Below are 24,838 nucleotides of genomic sequence, written 5' to 3' on the forward strand. Positions count from 1 at the left end.
TAATCCGGAAGTGTGCTCACAATGGATTTTAAACTGCGGAAATGAGAGTTTGTCTGAGTTACCGGAATCTCTGTTAAGACGCCGAACAGTGTGCGATCGTCACTTCGAACGTTCATGTTTCACTAGTGACATGAGAACACGCCTGGAAAAACACGCGATTCCGACGTTAAGTGGCAATAGGAATACCAGCGATGCCTCAGCACCCGTGTCGTCCACACCAACGCAATGGACACATGGACAATGGACACCAACTCCAAGACACAATGGACACATCGACACAATTCATGCATTCATGTGAAGAATGCAGCCGAGAGCTTACAACAGGTGCCCAGCTCAGTGACGAAAATGAGCTGCTGATTCTTCACAGGAGTTATTCCACAAAAGATGGAACGAGCCATCTGACTGCTCCATCCAAGGAAATGGCATCCGTAACAGACGTCATGCTTTTTTCTTTTAAAGAAAACTTTCAAAAAATAAAGCATATAGTAGGGGTCAAGTCATCCTTGATGTCTTCAATCAAAAAGGACATTATGAAGAAACATAGAGAATGGCTAAAACTAAAGTCTACTTGCAGGGATCATCGCGACTTCGTAGTCAACTTCCTTGTGCGTTTGAAAATTATAAAAACTGTGCTGTAGACGTCCGTAGCTTAAGAATGGTCCGCTACGGAAAATCTACTACAAAATCAGTACCACATCAACGTAAACTAAAAAATGAGCAGCACTTGTAAATTTGTTCAAGAGCTTCTTGTCATACACGCATATCTCAAAACTACTTAACTATAGATCAATGAATGAAGGCCAATAACTATTTTGTATTATTTATTACTTGAGTATCTTTTGCACATTGGTGCATCTTGTAAACTATTTTTAATTCACGACATTCGTTTATTTAATCACTCAGCTGGTCTCATTATTTCTTTAATATCGCGACTATTCTATGGTGTAAATTATAGTATTTTTCCCATGACATATGTTTAGTAAGCTGTTTTGTTTTCCTTATTTAGTTTACTGTATACCTTGTAAACTTTAGGTACTTTAGGCGTACTGCATTACCATTGACTACCACGACCCAAGCGTCAGCGGCCCGAACTACGTCGTCAAAAGCGGTACCAACTAACAGTATAGCGGTGGGCTCTCTAGGTTATGTCTATACTCAATGCTTTTACCTAAATAAAGGCTTATAATAGCTTTACAAGCAATTACAATTACATTTAATGCAAAATTTATAAGTTTACCACTCTCAATAACAAATAAAAAAATATGCATTATTAATTTTTATAGATCAAACTTCAATATTAAGTTATGTGTTAAAAAATAAAAATAAAATTGTATGACATATTTAATACACAATCAATGTTTGTAACCAGAGTTTATACCAGTGAATGTGACCAGTGTCTGTGTGTTTGTCACTCCTGTGATGACATGAAACATGAAACATTCAAGTCTAAACATGAAAGGCTTGTTTCACATCTATCCGGCATGCCGTTAAACTGACTTTTAGCCGGCACTGGCATGGGTGCACCTTTCACGTTACGCCGACACCGGCACTCTGACAGTTGTACTCCAGCTTGTGAAACTTGTGTGTCGTAGGGATAGAAATGGAACGTAACAGAGCAATTGCAATGATACTTTGAAATTACTTTTATTGAAACTGTATTTATATTTGTATTTTTTTTTTATTTCATTCACTTTGAGTTTGAGTAAAATTTAATTCAATGTTGTGTAATAAAAAATAAATAAAAAAATAAATACAATTTAGTAAAAATTCAATTTAGGCTAATTCAATTCTGCTCTTGAACTAAATTAACAAGAACAAGTAGTTCAATGTCTATTTCCGACTTGACCAAAACTTTGCGAACAATGAGGCTTAACCAAAAGTAATACTCAAATAACTACAAACAACTGAACAAAAGAACACTTGGTGTACCCGACAGACAGCAGGTGCCGGTTATATGTGAACAGTCACATTGGGCCGCTACACCCACTACTCCTGCCGGCTTGTTTACCCGACACCGGCAGCCGGCCTTCGCCGAGGGGGTGCCCGGCATCCCTCGGGCGGTACTTTCCTGTTAAAGGGAACATCCATTATTATCGATGATTTTTTTCTCGATATATCGATCTTTTTGTTTTCCGATCCATTACAAATTGACAACAAGAAATGAAACTGTTCTAAGCTAACCTAACATAACCAACCATACTTGCTGTACCATTTAAAAATTCCCTTTGGATTTGAATATAAAAGGCAAGATTTAAACGCGGAATTTGTAAATGTTACAGCAAGTTTGGTTAGTTATGTTAGGTTATTTATTTTAGAACAGTTTCATTTCATTAATGTTTGTTGATACTGAACAATATCTTTCGTCATTGTCAGCTGATTTGTTTCAATTTCTTAATATCGAGAAAAAAATCATCGATAATAATGAATGTTCCCTTTAACAGGAAAGTACCCCTCGGGCAAGTGATTAACTGACCACGACACATTCTATTTATAATAATTACTATTTTTAAAAATTAGTAAATTAGTTAAATAAATTGAATTTTTGCTTAACGTGTTCTTGATGTGTTAAATATGTATATTTATATTAGATTAAGAAATGTCATTGTATTTTTATTTATTTATATTTAAGTTTGTCAGGTTAAGTGTAAGAGAGGGCCATGTGGCCCTAACTTTGCCTGGTAAAATAAAGAATTTTTCATTTCATTTCATGCCGTGCATATGTGAACAGTCCCATATACTTCTTCACCCCATTGCCGGTTAAACGTTAAAAAATTTTTATCATGGAAGGTATTGCTGCACCAAGTCAAGTGAGAACTAATTTGATTTGTACAGTAGGTAAACTGTCAGACTCTCCTTGTGAAAATTTTACTTTAACACAAGAAAAAAATGTTCATTTTATTTTTGAAAATTTTTCAAATGAAGAACTAGAAACATTAAAGTGGCACACAAATAATCAATATAATAAAATGATTCAATTTGTGCTCATCATTTTTGTTACTTTTTGAAACATAAAAAAAATTCATGCTGTGACCCATTTAAAAAAAAAAACATGTGGTATCCTTGACAAAGATTTAAGAGTAATTTCTTTAGAGAAGGTAAAAGAAATTAAAGAACTTAAAGACATAACTTAAGTGCTAGGAAAGCTTTTGTGCAGCAATTGTAGAAAGTTATTGAATGTTGTAAACACTGGTTCAAAAAATGAAGAAAATTCTGCATTTCATGATAGTGACGAAGATATTGACAAAGAGTTTACAAAAAAATTACAATAAATTTACTACAAAAATAGGATGTATTTGGTTTTGTTTTACGTTTCAATCAAGTTGTTTTCTTTTGACTTTGACGTATAATAAAAATCTTAATACAACAAACCCCACTCTTATTTTTATAACATTTGAAAGATAATTTTAAACACAAACACACCAATACACACAGACACTGGTCACATTCACTGGTATAAACTCTGGTTACAAACATTGATTGTGTATTAAATGTCATAAAATTTTATTTTTATTTTTTTAACACAATATAATTTAATATTGAAGTTTGATCTATAAAAATTAATAATACATATTTTTGATTTGTTATTGAGAGTGGTAAGCTTATAAATTTTGCATTAAATGTAATTGTAATTGCTTGTAAAGCTATTATAAGCCTTTATTTAGGTAAAAGTAATGTAGGATATAGGACGATTTAGTTGGGGCTTTTTATTTAAGTAAAAATTGAATTCATACAAAAATAACAACTTAAGGACCCAATATTTTGTTTCATACTTTTAGATTTCTAGTCATTTGTACAAACATATATTAAATTGATGAACCTTTTGTATTATTTAAGTTCATCATAAATATTCGGCATCAAATGAAATTCTTAGTTTAATCAAATTTAATTTTTGACTTTCACGTGTGATAACAATGTTAATACTCATAACCCCACTCATGTTATTATACCATTTGAAAGATAATTTTATCCTCTTTCCAGTGATATATAGTTTTATAGTTTTATGTTTATCTGGAGAGAGATTTTTGTTTAAAACCTTTTGTAACTGAATGTTCTGATTTCGAAAAAATCAAATTATTTGTATTTAGGAAATTTTTTTTGGGTGATAATAGGTAATAGTTCAATTTCAATTGTATTTTCAATTGTAATTTCAATTGTAATTTCAATTGTATTATATGATTCTGCATTAAATTTTGGATATATGAGTCAAATTTGAGGCCTCTAGCTTAAAAATTGTCCATTCTACATAGAAAGATGAGAATACATGCACGCTCCCCTAGCGTCAAATTGGACATCGGAAACTAAATTCGCTCAAAACTTCAAATAGCCATATCTCTGAAACCGTTTGACATAATGAACTGAAATTTTGGATTTTATCCTATCTAAATGTCTAAATTATGTGTACAAATTTTCATGAAAAACTAGAGGGTGACAGCCCCTGGATGACTTGATATGGAATGGCCCATAGACATATTCTTATCTCAAAAATCCTTTTACCACCAACCAGTGAGTGGTAGTAAAATTGTAAAAAAATTCTTATTAAATCTGTAAGTTTAATACCATCAACAAATGTTATGTCATTAAGGGCAATTACGTCTTTTCTTGAACCTCTAAAAGCACTAAACCAGAACTCACCCTCTCGGTTAAGTATCAGAAGGATCTTCTCTGTGAACACCTTGGCGTTGTGTCTTCTTGCTAAAGCCTCCAGGACAAGGTTGGTACTGGAGTGGAAGGGGAATTGCAAGTTGTAGGCAAGCACAACACGCAGGAACGTGTCGGGGATGACATCGTCCGAGTCTGTCTCTGGAGGCTCCTCGATGAATGCCAGAAGAAACGTCACAAACTCAAGTCCTACATGTTCTGTGGCATTGAGTGGTTGTTAGTACAGTGAATCATGAGATAAGGTAAATAGGGAGTGATTATGTTCTAAAGATTTAGGATATATGAGGCAGGTGAAGGAGATTTCATTTTATCTAAAAAAAGCAATACTTACAATTTGGCGACTGACTATGTGTGGAGTGGTTGAAATCAAAGAAATTAAAAATCAAGGATTTGAGTATTTGTTGTACGGTAGTTTATTAATGAGAGCAAAATATCGGTATCAAGAATCTATCGTCTCATGTCGATACAAGATAATAGTGACGTTTTTATAATCAAGGAAGATGAATTTGGCAGGATTCGTAAAATTTCCATTTACCGTTGATGTTGTTATTCTAATATATAACACCAACTCTGTAATTCCCCCCAACTTTCCTAACAACAACCTGAGACAATCCTGTCCAAGCAGTGAGCTAAATTCATAATAGGCCTAGTGTGTATATGTGTGTGCACATAAATATATGTTTTGTACATAATTGTAAATAGACTAGTGATATGTGATGTAAATATATGTGGCAAAACTGCATAGTTGGCCATCATGACAGTACCCATTTTGTAAACTCTACCACTCTCTCTACACTTGACAAAGTCCCCCAGGGGACGAAATATTGTGTGCACAGTGCCTCTTCTGTATGTTCTATTTGGCCTACCTACACTTTAAGGAAAGCTAGCTGCTTTCCTCCTTATTCCACAATTGAAAATCCTGGCCTTGAGCCTTTCCTTGAACAAAACTAATTTTGCTAGATATCAGTGTGAGTCAATATATCAGTTGAAAACAATACCATGTTGAAAAGCAACAAGCAGATAACCCAGAGTGTACTACAGTTCACAGACAAAGGCCCAGTTAATGTTATATATTCAGCCCAACCAGAGAGGGTCCGGTAGATGTTGTATACACTCACCTCCATTCATACTTGGATTAAAATATCTACTTTGTATGGTCGCCATTTCATTGATAAGTATTAAAAAGTAAAGTATAACAAGTTTTCCTACACTTACCTAACAATGTACATATTCTCTCACTGATTTGAGAAAGCAAAGTGGCCAATTCGCTCATCAGTGAGACAATGTTAACATTGTCTCACTCTAATTACTTTGTCTCACTCCAGATTTGCAACGTGAAGGCACGTTTCTTTACAAATTTATTTGTTTTATGGCACGATTACTAGAAAAATAATGGTATGGTCATAAACATAAACAAATAACATTTTTGGCCCGAAAATAAACATTATTTAACATTGCTTAAATGGAACTGCCAAAACATATGTTCAATGCTATTAGTATACGATTGGGCCAACAATGTCATTTGTTTATGTTTATGATCCATACCGGTATTTTTCTAGTATTCGCGGTTTTATGGTAACTGTAGGAAAAATATAATGTGCAACTCGAGTGCAAAGTGCAATCGCCTTACTCGAGAAACCATTCCCAGGACCAGTAAGGATTTCTCTCGAGTGAGGCAATTGCTCACTAGTTGCACAAATAACTATTATCTTACCCAGGTGAGTGACAGGCATGTTTTCCCCCGTGGAAAATATCCTTGTGAGCAAGGCAGAAGAGTTGGTGAGTCTGTCAATGTTTCGTGTGTTGCTCATCATGTCTCTGCGGAAGAGTAACTTATGTCAGAAAGGTATATAAAAATACAGAAAAAGAAAATGAATTAGGTATCAACTATCAATTTTTTGAGATGGGAACGTCACCTAGGTGCATATTTTAACAAAACTATGAGTGTAGAATGGTGTGAGATGATCTGTGTAGCTTTGTTATGATCAGGCAGGATCATCAATTTTTTTTTTATCAGGAACATCTGGATCCAGTTTTGAGCCATGAAAAAGCTACTGACTTGTCTTAGGCTGATCAAACTGGTGACCTTTTGAATAATAGGCAAGCACTTTAACCACACAGCTACCCAGCCAGTCAATCAAGGCATTTGCATAATTGCTCATTTTATTTCCTTTTGAAAAAAAAAATACAAGGTATTTCAAAATATATTTTGGTGTATGAATCCTTTATAAGTAATGGTCTTCACACTAAGTTTACAGTTATTGTACATTTTACAACATGGGAAGAACATAATTTGTTATGGGGTAAAAACCAAGATGATATTTTTGTAGTTTTGTTTCCAAATATTGATTAGTATCTCAGAAAAAAATACACAACAGCTGCTCAAACAATGCTGCCCAAAAAGTACGGGGAGTCCAGTAGTAGTGACTGCTCAAACACTCAATTCAGCTATGGGGTTAGATCAGGTGATTTTAGTGGGCATTCTAAACATAATTTATATATAGGCGATGAAATTTAACCAATAAAACCTTGTTGTACCAGCAACGCATAACCAAATGATGGTCAAATGAACAAATATTTTAAGTGGTTCTATATTTTTAAATACTAATAGGTAATTAAAACTGTAAGAAAATAATAATTACAATTGTGGAGTGCTCCAACCCAATTTTAATTTCCAAACATTCTGCTAGATTTAATTGCTACAGTTGTAATTGAGAACTTATCTTTAACATTGGCTGCATGGTTATTGAAATGCAATAGTTATTTGTGTAACTAGTGAGCAAAGTGGCACTTTGCTGCACACGATAGCAATGTTTACGAGGAATGATCTCGAGTGCAGCAAAGGCCTTTTGCACTTGTGTTACACATTATATTTTTCCTACAGTCACTATAAAGCATATAAATAATTATTCTTTCAAACACTATACAACACGTGTTTAGGTTCAGCTGGCAACACAAATAGGTGCCCTAGAGAAAGTAGTCACCGGTCCGTATCACTCCGCTATTTTTTCCTCGGCAAGCAATGTGCTCCGCCACTTGAGAAAATAGTACTATAATTTTTTGTAATTTGCAGTAGTTTCTGCACCTAAAAAATGCTTTAAAGGTATTTTCTTGTTTATTAAGATCGTAGGAATATTTTAAAAACGTTTAAAAGAAAACTCCAGAAAGTTCAGAAATACCGAAAAGTGAAAAGAGAACATAAACTATAAACAGGAAATGACAGGTTAAATCGTAGTTATAATAGTCAATCAGCTGCTCATAGTATTATTTTTCTTTAAGTGTTGCCAACCTATTTCCAAGCGTACACTGATTACGTGCATAATAGAACCACACTGTTTTGTGTTGTTTCGTTGGAATCCTGATGTGCGCCAAAGTATTTAAACCGTACGACAAAGTGTAAACCGTACGACAAAGTATAAATATGCAGCAATTAGCAGCTTTCTGTACTATAAACAGTACAAGGAAGCCAACTTTGTCGGGTTGCTATAGGAAAAATATTTTTCTGGGCACTAAAATGGTGACAACTTTTCCCACAAACTGTCAACAAACTTTTCAGATGAATAAGACCACCAATCAAAATAATGTTCCAAACTAGTTTCAACACTTGTGAGTACTTTTTGAAGCTAGTTTATTAGCTGTTAGTGACTATTAACTTATACACAGATCTGAAAGCCATTAAGTGTGATGTAGATTTTAGTTACATTGTTGAGTGACTCATTGCTTTAACACACCTGGCAAGTTCCATAGGCAGAACAGAGTTGAGAAGAATGGGAATGACTGGAGGATGAACAGAACACATGAGACAGAATGCTTGGATCAGCAACTGTCTGATAGGCCAACGCACCTAAAAACACTTCCAACCTTAGAAAACAGAAATATACCCTATCATACATAAAATATGCAGTGATGGTATGTAAGAGGTAGACCATGAAAAGTAAAGGTGGAGACATGCATGCATAGTTTGACTTTTAGCCGTTATTTGAACAAAAGAATTCAAGCCTAATATGTACTGTATCCCTCTAGTTGGAAATAAGACCCATGCATGTAGAATGGACATCACAACTACACTTGTCAGTGCAACATGTTAGTCAATTCAGAAACCATGTCAGTGATTGGCATTGGCCAGACAAAACAAGGGCTGCTATGACATCAATGTGACAATAGTACTCTCAGAGATTCAAGGTACCAACCTCCATTTGATAGTATTGCAGCAGTGTGCAGACTTCATCATAACCATTCATGGACAGCACTCTTCTGCATATAACTGGGTCTGCATTTTCCTGATCACAAAAATAGTTTCAATAAACAATAATACATTAACAATTGTGAAATAAAAATCTATGTAAACTATGGCTTACAATGGGTTATATCAATGATTGAGTACAATCTGTGTGGTTTAGTAGCTAGCTCATCTGTCAAATCTGCCAACTTACTTACTTATAAAGCGGATCTTTTGTAATACAGTATATCGATATGAACATTTGTTCTGAGATTCCAATTTCTCCATTTATGTGCGTAAGTGTTTAGTTCAATAGACAAACAATTTTAACTAGGGATGGACGAGATAGGATTTTTAGTTCGAGGCGAGACGAGACGGGATATTTTATTTCTCATAACATTTTGAGACGAGATCGAGACGGGATTTACCTTCTCATACACATTGGGAAATGCACATTGGACATTTTAACTTGATTTTGTTACATTTTTAAATACTTACTGATTTATGATAGGTGACTGGTAAAATTCAAAATAATAATAGGCAAGAATATTTAAAATCTTAAAAAACATCAGTACCGTATAAGAAAACAAATATTATTTAGGCCTACCTTATTAAAAATAACTATTGCGCATAGGAAACATGGTGATATCAGTTAGGATATGGTTCAACTTTGATTAATACAAAATTTTTTAGTCTTCTAGTTAGGTAACAATTTTTCAGTCTTGTGTTATTTTTAGAATGATTTTGGAGTGACTTGTTTTGGCTATGTTTAAAGAAGTAAAACATGTCTCATACAGCTTAAACTTAACAAAACTTCTCATCATTTACTATGTAAAAAAAATTATAAACATGCACATTAAGTATAAGTTAAGTATAAGCAATATTTACATGTAAAGAATTAATTAAATAACGCTTTCGCAAAGGAAACGGAACAACAACACGCTTCTCTATTGCGGGTATTGCATTGACTTTCTGCAGGCATTTTTCACAGTTTTTTTTTATAATCTCGTCTAAAAAAATCTCGGTCAAAATCAAATCTTGTCTCGTAGAACAAGATTTGAAATTTCCCAAAATTTCAAGACCCGTACATCCCTAATTTTAACTTTTAGGCATTTCAAAAGTAATAAGATAGCTGTGAATCACAACTCCCATTTGGCACTCACTCCAAAGTATGTTCAGTCCAACTGTATTGGTACTCAGCTACCTAAGGTGAGAGTTTAAGATTAAATAGGTGGTCTACAATAAATAGGTATCATTGGTAAATGAATGCAAAAAAAAAACTATGATGTTTTATAAAACTCTTTTAGCAAATTTACTTATAGGAAAGTAGCAATTACAGTAGTAGATAACTTAGATAAGGTGTAGGGCGGGATCAACTTGAATGAGTTCGCAATGATCGGACTATGGAAGCGGCGTGTTATGTGGTAAAAATTGGTTTTTCTAAATTTTGACCCTAAAAATATAAAATTTCCCATTTTTCCTCTAAACCTTTTTAAACATCTTAAAAAAACAAATAATTTAATTTTGCATATTGGAATGTTCTTACAGCTTTTGGTTATCTACAGAGAAAATTCAATAAATTGTTAATTTAAAATTCCCATGTTATTCTTATGGAGAATAAGTAAACTGTAGTAGTTTGCTTGTTTATATTGTTGAAATTTTGATCAAACTTGGTATTTCTATAATAAGCTATGAATATTTGACTAAAAATGACACTTTATTACCCTCCCTGTAGCAGCAAACCTAGGGTAGTTAAATCCAATGTTTTTTAAATAGATTTAGTTGAAAATCCAATCAGGTAAATGGAAATTCACTGGGTCTGATGGTTTGCTGCGACAGGGGTATATATTATCAATTTTTTTTATAAAAAGAGGTTGACAGCCTTTTAGAATCTAGCATTTGCCTGTCACATAGGCCCTGAGCATGTGCGTGATTGTATCCTGCCAAGCAAGGGATGATCAGGTACATTAGAAGGGTAACTGTACTGATAAAAAGTAGCAGCAGATACCAGGATCCGGGCCCACGACAATGCTGCCATAGATCCAAAGTCTGCTGCCCTGACTGAGCCACCGACTGACAAAATAATTAAGGTAATCATTATTTTCTATGTATTTGATTAACACGTTAGGTATAGGTAAAAATTATACAAGTTCAAGTGAAATAATTCAGATTTCTATAATTTGGAGTTCAGTTTAAAAAAAGCCTCTTAGGCTTATATTATGGGAAATTCCCTAAAAAGTAAATTAAAAAATCATGATACTACATCAGGTGATGCCAGTCGGACATTAACTTAGTGTGCATGGGCGGGGAGAGTATCGCTTGAGTGGATTGCTCGATCCCACACATTTGGCAATCTCTGAATTGCCGGGAATTTGGTGGATTGCCAGGAAAAACCAACAATCAGGTAGTCGCCGGCAATCCGATCAAAAAACGCCCATACAATGGGCAATATGGTCGCCGGCGATCTAATCGCTGGGCGACCAAATTGCCTAATGTATCAAGGGGCTATCTTATCTTCCCTGTAGCAGCAAATTAGCAAACGTAAGTATTCATTAAAACTAATGATATTTAAATAGGTAATACATTTTAAAATTTTAAATAAATAATTTAGTGGAATCCCAGCCAGGTAAATAGAAATTAGCTTAGTCTGCAGGCTGGGGTATTTAATTTCTTGACAGTAAGTCAACCACATAACTGACGTCTTTGACCATTGTTTTTTTGTGTTTATGTGTAAACTCTGTATCAATAGTAAATTATTTCAATAAAGCATTATCATTCTATTCTATTGCTTTTAAAATGGCATTTAAAAACAAGGTCATGTCACAATAGCATACACATACCAGAATGGATATGAGTTCATGGAGATACTCTGATATAACTGCTTCATCCTCATACAGTTCCCAAGACCTACAGGAAAACAAATAGTTGAATAACATTATAACTACAGGGTGAATAAACCAAAAGAACTGAAACACATTAGACTTTTAGTTCAGTTGGTGTAAATTTCACTTGGGTTCACAAGATGTTTCTAAAGGTATGACATTCTCAGTGTTTTACGGTACTACTATTTCTTTGTAGGCCTAATAACTGTAACAAGATTTATTCTTTACATTCCAAAATAGAAAAAAAAATGTTTGAGTAATTAGATTGTTGTAAACTGAATCATCTATTTGGATAAAACACTCACTTTATGAGCCTACTTTTACTGAGGTTACTAACTAAAGAGAGATGTCTGATTCAAATTGGCTCACTGACTCATTTAAACTGGCACTCTACAGAGAGGAATAAATAATATTATTTAATATGGCTGATAACAAAAACATAAAACATAAACATTAGGGTATCCTATTTGATTTAAACTTGTTGTAGCCGGTTTAAAAACTCAATTTGTCCACTTAACTGAACAGTGCACGAGCCAGCCCAAGCTTGAACGGTATGTCCCTTAACAAACCACCTCAAACCGCTGAACGAACCGCTGAACGAACCACTGACAAGCTGTTCTCATGATACATATCAATACGAGCCAATGCTCAACGTCACAAGGAGTTTCAACGAACCACGCGTCGTGGGATTGAGGCTTAAGGGTTTTCTGATGAAGTACAGTACATTCAAAGGTTGATATATGAGTTGGAGTTGACTTACCTTTGCTGGGCATCCTCCTTGCAGCTGACTAGTTCTTGCAGCACCAGTCTCAGTCGTTGAGCATCATGAGTCTTATCAATCACTGCAGCAGGCATGCTCAGATCTGCACATTCACAACGCTTAATTAGCATGACTGGTACTATTTTAATCACAAAAAACTCCTTACAAAACTACCCTATTTAAAAAAAGGTTGCGTAAAAATTCCATTAAGATCGTTTTTAAGTCGCTATGTATTGTTGAAACATATATTTTTCAAATATTTTACTTTCTATTGTGGTACCGTAAGTAACCCTTAACCTCAAAATCTAAGGACATCCATGTTATGTGATGTTCTCGTGCACATTAGTTATTTGTGTAACTAGTGGGCAAAGTGGCACTTTGCTGCACATGAGAGCAATCGGCGAGTGCGGAATGATCTCGAGTGCAGCAAAGGCCTTTTGCACTGGTGTTACACATTATATTTTTCCTACAGTCACTATAAAGCATATAAATAATTAGTCTTTCAAACACTATACAACACATTTTTAGGTTCAGCTGGGAACATAAATAGTTGCACTAGAGAAAGTAGTCACCGGTCCGTATCACTCCGCTATTTTTCCTCGGCAAGAAATGTGCTCCGCGTTTTCAGAATATAGTACCGTATGTTTTTGTAATTTGAAGTGGTTTCCGCGCCTAAAAAAATTCTTTAAAGTTATTTTCTTGTTTATTAAGATCGTAGGAATGTTTTAAAAACGTTTAAAAGAAAAGTCCAGAAATTTCAGAAATACTGAAACTATAAACACGAAATGACAGGTTAAATCGTAGTTATAATAGTCAATCAGCTGCTCATAGTATTATTATCTTTAAGTGTTGCCAACCTATTTTCAAGCGTAGACGGGTTACGTGCATAATAGAACCACGCTGTTTTGTGTTGTTTCGTTGGAATCCTGATGTGCAGCAAAGTATAAACCGTACGACAAAGTATAAACCGTACGCCAAAGTATAAATATGCAGCAATTAGCAGTTTTCTGTACTATAAACAGTACAAGGAAGCCAACTTTGTCGGGTGACTGTAGGAAAAGGGAGTTTCCTGGGTTAATCAGGAGTGTACTGTAGCTATACCATGTTGTAATGCATATAGACAGGGTGTCCACCAGGCCAACCAGAAACAATTCATCAGTAATTCCAGGTAGTTCAGGTCGTACTTATTTACCTTTTTACCAATTTCTGCAATGCTGTTTTAGTGTTATTTTAGTTATCGAAAAAAAAAAACTTTCTCAGTTAAAGGAACAAAATGTGTACTGTAATATTGCCTGACACAAGCAAGTTAAGTTTTAAGATCTTCTAAACACATTAAATAAATTAAAGGAAAATGAAGATGTAAAAACAAATATCAAAATAAAACTTTATTATAACTAGAGGTGTGCGATCTTGAAATTTTCGCCCAAGCCTAACTCGAGGTAATATCGTGATCATCTACGACTGTCATAGAGACACCATCATCCTCTTCCACCATCACTGAGAAATCCTGGATATCTTCCTCAGTAACGGAATTATCAACAATATCTTCCATGGCCGTGACATAATCCTAATATTGTTCAGCGGTAACTGCCCATCATAATCATTTCCCGCAGTCACAGAAACGTTATCATCGTCTTCCGAGATCGTGGCCTAATTTTAATCATTTTCCTTGTGTGTAGACATCACCATCAGCCCACAGGCACAAAAACGTCATTGTCGTCACGCGCAATCGCAGCAAAATCACTAACGTACATCCCACTGCCATTTGGACATCATTATCATCTCCCACGGTCATGGAATATACTCCGCGAAACGTGTGAGTCGTCATGCCACATGGGCGATCGTGGTAAATAAATAAAAAATTCCTGGTATAAATATAAAAATAATCCCCTTTTTTCCGGGTTAAAAAAATCAAGCATAATTCCCAGGTTGGGGGACGCCCTAATAGAATGCTCAGCCAATTTGCAGAATAAAGTTGAGTTACTTACCTCCTGCCAGCAGTGTTTGTATTGCTGAGAGGTGAGGGCTAGAGGGGGAGGGTAGAAGGTCCAGCAGACCTCGCAGTACTACATTGATAGCGACTTTGGACAGATCATAGTTGAGATGTGTAGCCTTCCTCACCTACACAAATATCACTCTAAAAAATCACATTGTAAAATAGTTCTCAGTTGAGTGAGTATGTCACAGATTGTGCTAGTGTCTAAAATCAGTAATTTAGGCATACATTAACGCAATCTGTCTGTGACTCACTTCAACTTTGTCCATTTTGATTAAAAAACTGGCAACAACTAAAACATGAGGATGGAACCTACCTTTCTTGACACAAAAATGTTTTATATATATATTGTTTGGTTTGGTATCACTTTACTTCTGATGAAAAATAGGCTTACAAGCTAGAAATATGTTTGTATACATCCGTAAAAATTATAATTTCTTTATGAAAGGTAATGAAAAACCATGGTTCTAAATGACACAAATAATTGACCCATTAAAATATTTATAAGCACATGAGAAAATCCTTACCTCCTGAACAAGGCTATAGATTGTCTCTGGGTCGTGGCCTAGAATCTGCCCGTTTGGACAGCTTGGTAACTCATCCCTTGGCTCTCCGGTGGTGTTAGTGCCACTGACAAGATTGTTGGTTTCTGAGGTTGCAGACCTGACTGGCTTTTTGGGAGCGTCTCGCTTCTTGCTCTTTGGTAAAGTTGCGTTTTTGCCCAGCTAGAATTATAATTTGCTTATGAATGATACTTAAATACCCTGCCGCAGCACACCTGCAGACTAAGCAAATTCCCATTTACCTGATTGGATTTTCAATTAAATCTATTTAAATAAGATTAGGTAGGTTTAACATGTCCTCCGTGTAACCTGCGTCGGTTTGTCCCGTATTCAATGTGGCCGGCCTATCTTAAATGTATTTGTAACTTTTGTTTTTAAATGTGTAAATTTTATGTGTCGTCGACCTGCATGTATACATTGATGAAGACTTACGTCGGATATTTGACCATATTCAATATGATGTTTTAAATAAGGATTTGATAGTGGGTCTTTGTACCCGAAACTAGTCATCCATAGAGTAAGTTAAGACTGAAGACGGAACAAGGTACGTAACCTATTATATATAACCTCATTGTCCAAGAAAAATATCTAGAAAATTTTATAAATAATTGTGATTCTTTAGTCTAATGTGTAGAAATTTGTTTTATAATTATAACTATTTACTATTGGCTTGTAGGGACATAAGTCCCTAAAAAGCTCAAATGTAAAACAAATTATTGTATAATATTCAAACAAACTCAAAATAAAATTATCTATGTGCCAAGATAGATATACCAGTACAACATATCTTTTGGTAAAACAGTTTGTTGTTTGTCTATGAACCAAAAAACCTTAATATTAACCTTAGTCTTTAATATTGTAGTTGTTGATGTTACTTTCAATAAACAATTTGAATGCCTCCAGAGGTTTAACTCTGCTAAAGGCAGCAAACATGTTTGAGAATAAATATTGGTTTCCTAAGGTAGCTTTGGTCTTTTGCTTGATTATGATGAAAAGGCTTCCCTGATTGAAGTAATTGGAAATTAATTGTCTTGCATTAATATGAAAAGGCAAGTAAAGGTGTGTTGAGATAAGCTTAGTTCTTGGTCAAAACCCAGGACTACTAACATAGAAGGGCTAGCTAGTCCTTTGAAGTGAACGTGTGCTCCCTGATGCTGCCCCGCTCACCTCGCGCGCCCTTACCTCTCCCCATTCCATCACTGTGACGTAGCAGCGGGCGCTGCCGCCAGACACTGCCATTGTAACACATGCTTCTACGCTTGTAGTTTTCTTCCATTTATAACGTTTTTTTCATAGAAATAGTGTATTGTTTGGTTATGATATTATTTAGCACGTAAAAGTAGTGTCATATTATGTATTTTAAAAGAGTTTTTTACACTATGGTGGGCTGCAGTGTCGCAATTTGTAGGAACCGCTCTAAGAAAACTAAAGGTGTAGTGTATCACGTTTTCCCAAAAAATCAAAGTTTGAAAGATGTGTGGGTACAGAAGTGTAAGAGAGCTGATGTTTCCGATCCCAAAAATGGTAGAGTGTGTAGTAAACATTCTTTCGAAAGTGATTATTTAGACGATTAAAAAAACCGACTTCTCAGATTACCAAAAAGAAAAATACTGAAAATAGTGCTGTCGAATTTGCTAATTTAGAATATAAAAAGGTAGGTGATTGTTTTAATGAAAGAAAAATAAGGCAAGAAAAAAGAGGAATTAGAAAATCTGCTCTTGAAACATTAAAAGCTCTTAGCCCAAACAAAAGTAACCTGCGTAAAATAATCAATACGCCAATTACAAGCCCAAACAAAAGTATAGAATCAATAAATGTGAAAATCTGATCCCTTTCAATGATTTAAACTTGTTAACACGTTCAGTGCTGACTACATCAATTGATATAGTCCCAAAAATGGTAGAGTGTGTAGTAAACATTCTTTCGAAAGTGATTATTTAGACGATTAAAAAAACCGACTTCTCAGATTACCAAAAAGAAAAATACTGAAAATAGTGCTGTCGAATTTGCTAATTTAGAATATAAATACCCCCGCCGCAGCAAACCTGCCGACTAAGCGAATTTCCATTTGTCTGAATTGATTTCCAGTTAAATATATTTTAATAACATTAGGTTTAACGAGTACCTAGGTTTGCTGCTACAAGGAAACTAATAAAGTGTGTTTTTGAGTAAAATATTGATAGCTTAGTACAAAATAAATAAATTTGCCAAGTTTGATCAAAATATATCCATAAACAAGCAAACTAAGTACACAACATTTGACAATATTCTCCATAAGAATAATATGGGAATTTTAAATATACAATTTTTTTAATTTTCTCCGTTACTAATAATTGAACAAAAATACTTTTATATACTAAATTATTTGTTTTTTTTAAGCTCTTTAAAAAAGTCTAAAGAGAAATTAAAAATTTTGTATTTTGAGGGTCAAAAGTGAGAAAAACCAATTTTTACCCCATAAAACCCCCCGTAAAGCCCCGTTCCCATGGTCCGATCGTGCTGGTTCGCGAACTCATTCAAGTTTATCCCGCTTTACACCTTTAAACCAAATTTCATCAAAATCGGACAAAAATTACTCAAGTTATCGCGTTCACGGACGTATATATATATATATACTAGCTGAGTACCCGTCCTTCGTACGGGGTTGGCATATAAGTATAAAATACTTATTGCAGTTATACTGAAGCCTTGCGTTCGCAATGAGGGTGGACAAAGTTTGATAAAATTTGCTTCTTTAAATTTACAGTATTCTATAGTATTACACATCTACCATGGCCATAATGTTCTACCACTTCACCTAAACAATGTATAAAATAAATTATCAAAAATTAAAAAAAAATTAAAATTGAATGAATAATTAATTTCAATGAATAATTAACAACAGAAATATAACTGTAAACAATCCTACTTTGACAGTTCTCATTGCGAATCAAAGTTTTTTTGTTGCTGCTTAGTTAAAATTAGCTGTTTTCATAAATGCATTAAAATATAGTGCTGCACCCTGTTGGTAAATCTTATAACTTTTTAATGCTTTTGCATATCATAGAACCAACTTTTTAAGTTGAAACAGCTGACTAAATATGATTTAATTCTCTTTAAATATGAATAGGTACTCATAAGGTTAACATGGGTAACTACAGAGCCACTGGGGCGGAGCCCGAAAGGATTTTTGTGATAAGAATATGCCTATATGTTAATCGGGAATGTGAGCTATCATCATGCCAAATTTCAGCCCAATCCGTCCAGTAGTTAAGGCGTGATTGAACTTCAAACAAACAAACAAACAAACAAACAAACAAACAAACACACAAACTTTCACATTTATAATATTAGTAAGATATATATATATATAAGTCTATATATATATACATATATAAAAATTTGAACGAATGGTGTTTTTGGCCTCTGGGGACATCAAAATGAAAAAGTAAATCGGTCCCGGGTCTAGGTCTTACCGTGCCACCTACGGTAATAGCTACTTCCCTATAGGGCAATTCGCTAAAAGGTAGGTGATTGTTTTAATGAAAGAAAAATAAGGCAAGAAAAAAGAGGAATTAGAAAATCTGCTCTTGAAACATTAAAAGCTCTTAGCCCAAACAAAAGTAACCTGCGTAAAATAATCAATACGCCAATTACAAGCCCAAACAAAAGTATAGAATCAATAAATGTGAAAATCTGATCTCTTTCAATGATTTAAACTTGTTAACACGTTCAGTGCTGACTACATCAATTGATATAGTCGCGCAACGAGCGGCCTACATCAATTGATGTAGTTGCGCAACCCCCACCACATTAGTTCAGTATGAGCTCAGCCATTGCCGGAGAACGTTAAAATCGTTGCTAGCCTGTAGCTTAGAATGTGAGCTTTATTTTGGTGTAGGTTGGTACTAAAATTTCCTGTAAAATCCCGTCTGACATTGCTTTTGTCCCGGTTTCGGGGATTTTCTCTCTTTAAGCCATATTACAAAGCCACTGACTAGTGATCTAGGCAGTGCTGCTACCTTTGGGTGTTTTACAATCGCCGCTGCTCTTTTGTTATTTGTCAGATTGAAATATTTGAATGCCAATTGCGTTCGCTGTTACGGTACCGCGCCATTGGCGAGCGCCTGTTGGAATGCTGTGTACTGAACGTGAAAAGTTATATGACCTTATGAAAAGTTTTATGACACAAGACAACTATTTTTCTTTGACCAAAATTAAATTATTTAGTGTTGTAAGTTATGCGTTATAAGGGACATTTTATTTAAAAATATATTATTAAAAACTGAGGTGAGTGTAAGCATCATCACTCTAAGTAAGTTAAGCTAAACAGATAGTTTAGGCTACAAATCCATAGTTGTTGAATTTTATTTATATATTATCACAATTTATTGTAAATATGTTAGAGCAGATCAATTGAATAAGTTTCTTAGTTAATTATTTGTTAACTAGTCTACTATTTCTATGAATATCACCTATTGTCATTATTAATTTCTGTATAAAACTTGAAAAAATATATTATTATTTTATCGTATAGGTAACTGTTAATAAATACGTTATAAAAAAACGATATAGTCATAAATCTAAATTTTAAGAACAAAATTCACGACAGAGCAAGCGCAAAAACAAGTATGAGACACTGTAGGCCTACTTCTGCGTGGGACAGCGCCCGTGGCTCGAGGGGAGGGGGGCTGGAATTACTTTTCGAGCGCTAGTGGGTTAGCCCTTCTATGTTAGTAGTCCTAGTCAAAACCGCTAAATTAGCACCCAGACCCAGTTAGGGTTATACTCCTTTTGTAAAGGTCTAACAAAATTAAGTGTAAAGTAAAGGTATCCCATTGGCCAAACTTAACCCTAGATTTGTTTCTGATCAACATTAAAACACTACTATTAGCCTAGTGTAAGTTGATGTGGTGGTATTCCTCCTAACGGTGCGGTTGACTTTACATATTCTAACTATTTTGCGACTGGTTAGGGTTCCATTACCCAGTTATCGAAACCAATCACGAAATTACTTTTCATCAGCATCTTCGACATGCATATTTTTGGTTATTTGCAAGAAACAAGACTATTTCTACTAGTGTAGTGTCTACTCTTCCTTCTGGTCTTTACTAGAGATCATATTAAAGTCACTTATTACTAACTAAATATTTTACATATGTTGATTTTAGTATTGTTAATGTTTGTTTTTGTAAACAGTTCAGTTTTACATTGATCTAAATAAAAAAAAACTTGAATTCAATACAACTATTAATTTTATCATTTACTTTATCGGTGACCCCTTATAAGACAACATGAACAATCAAGATTTGTATACCCAAGAAATAGCCAACTTGTCTTTAAAAGTTCCTTAATTCAGGAAACCTGACCCAAAAATTTGGTTCGTTTGAATTGAAGCTCAATTTTGAAGATCATGAATCATCTCAGATCAAGCCAAGTTTTCGACACGGTGGTGAGCTCTATTGACGGTGATATTCTATCTCAAGTCTGCTGAGATTGTCACGGATCCACCAGCAGAAAACAAATAGCTATAAAAAATAAATAAATTTCCTTGTTTGATAAAAAAGACACAAAGAAAATACAAACCCTTCTGACAGGAATGGAACTTGGGGACCAAAAAACCCTCGCAGCTTCTTAGTAGGATGAGGTCACTGGTTTAGAATAAGGCGAGTGATGATTTTCTAAAAGCGCTTTGGTTGAAACAACTACCAATCAATGCTCAAACTACTCTTTCAATTTGTGATGAAAACTTATTTAAACTTTCGGAGATGGCTGACAAAATTATTGATATCACAATTAATAATCTGAATTCCACTACCTGTGTTTCTTCCATTGAAACACACGATTCACATAATATAACTAAATCTTAAAAAACAAGTATCAGAATTGTCTAATTAAATTCAATCCATTTACAAAAACAACCTAAATCAATCCAAGACAACACGGACACAAGGAAATCTTCTCCACAACAGTCTTCGTGTTACTATCACTTTAATTTAGGTGGTCGTGCTTGCAAATGCACACCTCACTGTTTGTTATCTCATTTACCATTGGAACAGGAAAACTCCAGCCCCCAGGTTCTTCGGCGACACGACCGAAGGGGGCAGAACTGAGTTGCCTATTTGTTCATGATAAACAATCATTGTCCACGAGAAGTTTGTTCTCGTGGACACTGGAGCAGATTTTTCTGTAATTCCAGCTACTGTTAAAGAAAAAAATCACCCACAGAAATTTGAACTTGTTACTGCTAATACAGTAGTATCAAAATTAAAACATATGGCCAAAGACAGCTTCTGATTGGTTTAGGACTAAACAAACTTTTCAAATGTAATTTTATAGTAGCCGATGTTAACAAACCTATATTGGGTATTGATTTTTAATCACATTTTAATCTTATTATCGACGCCAAGAAAAACAGGCTCATTGATGGTGTACTACAAAACATTCCCCAGGAAATGTTTTCAAAACGTAACTCTTCGGTCCTGTGATATTGGATCATATGTATAATATTCTATTCTATATTGTCTTGTTAAAAGCATATGGTTTATGTTTTGGTTATGATGTTTGTTTTTAGTGTTGAGATGGCAATAAGGTAAAATTGTTCTTTCTTTTACTAGTTTGTTTTATTCTTTTGTGAATATACTACATTGGCGACGAGGATGTCTAGAAAGAAGCAGAAGAGTGACAGGGAAGTTGATGATGAGTCTCACAGTGAGTTGGAGAGGAAAATGGAGAAGTTTGTCTTTGAGAAATACAAATGTGAAGAAACAGCAGAAGAGTATATTGAACATTTTCAACGTGTTTGTCGGGTGAAAGGGTTGGGGGGTTCAGATGAGCGTAGTAAGGAGGCGAGAAAAGACTTACTACTGGCTTATGTGGGAAGTGAACCACTCCAGAAGATGCAAAATTATTTCATCCCGAAGAACCTTGATTCTTGTTCATATGAAGAAATGAAGACTGCATTTTTCACACTGTATGGTCCAAACCAAACGATTTTTGCTGCCCGTTTTGAGTTTGAAAGAGCTGTTAGGAATGAAAGTGAGTCCTTCACAGAATATTTCACCCGGTTAAAGAAACTAAGCAAACACTGTCGGTATGGCCAAGGCTTGGATGAACGGATCCGGGATCGTTTCATCGCAGGGGTGTTCAATGAACAATTTGAAGTGGAAGTAAGGCATCGTTGGCCGGATGGTGTAGAGACCGGTGGCAGTGTTGTCACGGCAGAGAGAGTGTTCCAGCTGGCCAGGTCGATGGAGCGTGCCAGAAACGAGGTGAATGCCAATACTACATCGAACGTATGTTTTGTCAAGAAGCGGCAAACAACTGGTCAAGTGAATGGATGTGAGAACTGTGGCAGATATAAATGTGTCAAGGAGAAATGTCCAGCAAAAGGCCAGGAGTGTCTCAAATGCCGGAAGATAGGACATTTTGCTAGGGTGTGCAAAAGGAAGTTTGTCAGTAAAATTGACACGAAGTATTCCGATGGTGAGCACAGTTCAGATGGGGAGGAATCTGGTCTTCATGCTCTTAAGAAGATTTCAAACAGAGCTCCACGTGCCTCAATAAGAGTGAATGTTAATGGACTGCCCTGCCTTATGGAATTCGATTCTGGTGCTAGAATTTCTACAATTGGGCAGACATTATGGAAGAAACTCGGTAAGCCCCAGGTTAAACCTCTCTCCGGGTTGACAGGCTATGGTCAAACACCGTTAGCATGTTTAGGCAAATGCTATGTGTCAGTGTGTTTGAATGGGGAAACTAGGAAATTACCAGTGGCAGTAATAGAAAAAGATGACATTCCATTGTTTGGACTTCCGTGGATGGTATCATTTGGAATGAAACTTCCACCTGAAGTTAGTGTAAAATCAAACAATGTAACAAATGATGATGTGAATATTACGGAAGAGGAAGCCCAATCATTGGTGAAGGAATTTGATAGTGTTTTCTCTGATGGATTGGGTAAAATTGAAGGAGTAAAGGCTAGAATACATGTCAAGAAGGATTTTCCACCAATTGCACTGAAAGCCAGAAGAGTACCCTTTCCTTTGAAAAATTCCGTAGAGAATGAGCTGAACCGACTAGTGGAGTGCGGAGTCTTAGAGAAGGTTGATCCAAGTGAAACAGCAATAGTCTGGTCAACGCCTACTGTAAATGTCAACAAAGGAGGTGGTAGGGTTAGGATTTGTGGAGACTTCAGGGTTACCGTGAACAAGGCGATTGTGCCTGAAGCTTATCAGATGCCTACTTTTGCTGATTTGACAAACAAAATTGCTGGAGGTCGATTATTTACTGTAATTGATTTGAAAGATGCATTTTCTAAATGGCCAGAGATATCAATGGTTAGATCTATTACGGCTGCCAGTACAGTGAACAAGTTACGGGAATGGTTTTCTCGCCATGGAGTTCCTAAAATGATAGTCACTGACAATGGGACACAGTTTACGTCAGAGCTATTTGAGAAGTTTTGCAAGGATAACGCGATAAAACATGTCTGCAGTACACCATATCATCCGAAGACGAATGGCCAAGTTGAACGGTTCATCAAAACATTCAAGTCAAGATATTTGTCCAGCAAAGGTGACAGGCAAGATCAAACACAAAGGTTGGTGAAGCTATTGTTTGCCTACAGAAACACACCACAAAAATCTACGAGCAAGCCTCCATCTGAACTGTTCTTCGGCAAAAGACTTCGATCTCCATTGGACAATTTGAAGCCTACGGTGAAAGACGTGATAGCAGAATCAGTTTTTAAACAAAAGGAGTATCACGATGGCAAAAGTAGACATAGGGAATTTTCTGAGGGGGAAGAAGTCTGGGTGCAGAGAGAAATAGGTGCCGGCTGGAATCCAGGAGTGATTGCATCAAGAACTGGTGAGCTATCATACCAAGTCAGGGTTGGTGGACTTCTGAAGCGAAAACACGCAGACCAGCTACGTAAGAGAAGCGGAGCTTTATCTGAAGGGGGAGAAGTGTGATATTGGATCATATGTATAATATTCTATTCTATATTGTCTTGTTAAAAGCATATGGTTTATGTTTTGGTTATGATGTTTGTTTTTAGTGTTGAGATGGCAATAAGATAAAATTGTTCTTTCTTTTACTAGTTTGTTTTATTCTTTTGTGAATATACTACAGGTCCTCTCTTTAAGTACAAGTAATCCATTCAATTCCTTATTGGCACAATTTCCTGATTTATTAAGACCTAGTCCTACAAACAAATTTTTTTTTAAATATTAAGTTGAACATTATATTGAAACTACAGGAACTCCAGTTAAAGCCCTACCCCGTTGTTTACCTTTGGATGAACTCCAAGCTACATAACATGAATTTCAGTTCAAGTCGCAAGAAGGACTATGTCGACCTTCTAGCAGTTGCTGGGCGAGTCCTCTTCATCTTGTTCAAAAGAAAAATGGAGACTGAAAACCATGTGGCGATTACAGAAAACTAATTCAAGCTACAATTCCTGATGAGTATCCTTAGCCATTTCTAACCGATTGCACAAATTTTTTACATGGCACAAACATATTTTCCAGAATTGACTTAGTCTGAGCTTATCAACAGATACCTGTCTGCCAAGAAGATATTGAAAAAACTGTATCACCACTCCATTTGGATTATTTGAGTTCCTGTATATGACATTTGGCTTACGAAATGCCGCTCAAACGTTCCAAAGGTTCATTAATCAAGTACTATTAGGTTTAGATTTTGTATTTTTTTACCTTGATGACGTTTTAATTGCATCAAAGGATGAACCAGATCACATAATTCACCTTATGGCAC

General features: G+C 35.3%; 1 protein-coding gene across 1 annotated transcript in view; it reads right to left on the reverse strand.

Annotated features, from left to right (window-relative positions):
- Positions 1-24,838, reverse strand: part of LOC129004530 (NCK-interacting protein with SH3 domain) — a 93,884-nt gene that overhangs the window by 16,479 nt on the left and 52,567 nt on the right. Inside the window, exons 5-12 of the mRNA XM_054433138.1 lie at positions 15,044-15,241; positions 14,509-14,641; positions 12,521-12,623; positions 11,719-11,785; positions 8,850-8,939; positions 8,391-8,503; positions 6,374-6,477; positions 4,633-4,857 (exon numbers count right to left, since the gene is read on the reverse strand). Of these exons, the coding sequence (XP_054289113.1) occupies positions 4,633-4,857; positions 6,374-6,477; positions 8,391-8,503; positions 8,850-8,939; positions 11,719-11,785; positions 12,521-12,623; positions 14,509-14,641; positions 15,044-15,241 (1,033 nt within the window). The remainder of the gene's footprint in view (positions 1-4,632; positions 4,858-6,373; positions 6,478-8,390; positions 8,504-8,849; positions 8,940-11,718; positions 11,786-12,520; positions 12,624-14,508; positions 14,642-15,043; positions 15,242-24,838) is intronic.

This window comes from Macrosteles quadrilineatus, unplaced genomic scaffold (assembly GCF_028750875.1).
Source record: "Macrosteles quadrilineatus isolate MER2022 unplaced genomic scaffold, UCM_ALF_1.0 Scaffold_1__1_contigs__length_201487025, whole genome shotgun sequence".
Taxonomy (NCBI): Eukaryota; Metazoa; Arthropoda; class Insecta; order Hemiptera; family Cicadellidae; genus Macrosteles; species Macrosteles quadrilineatus.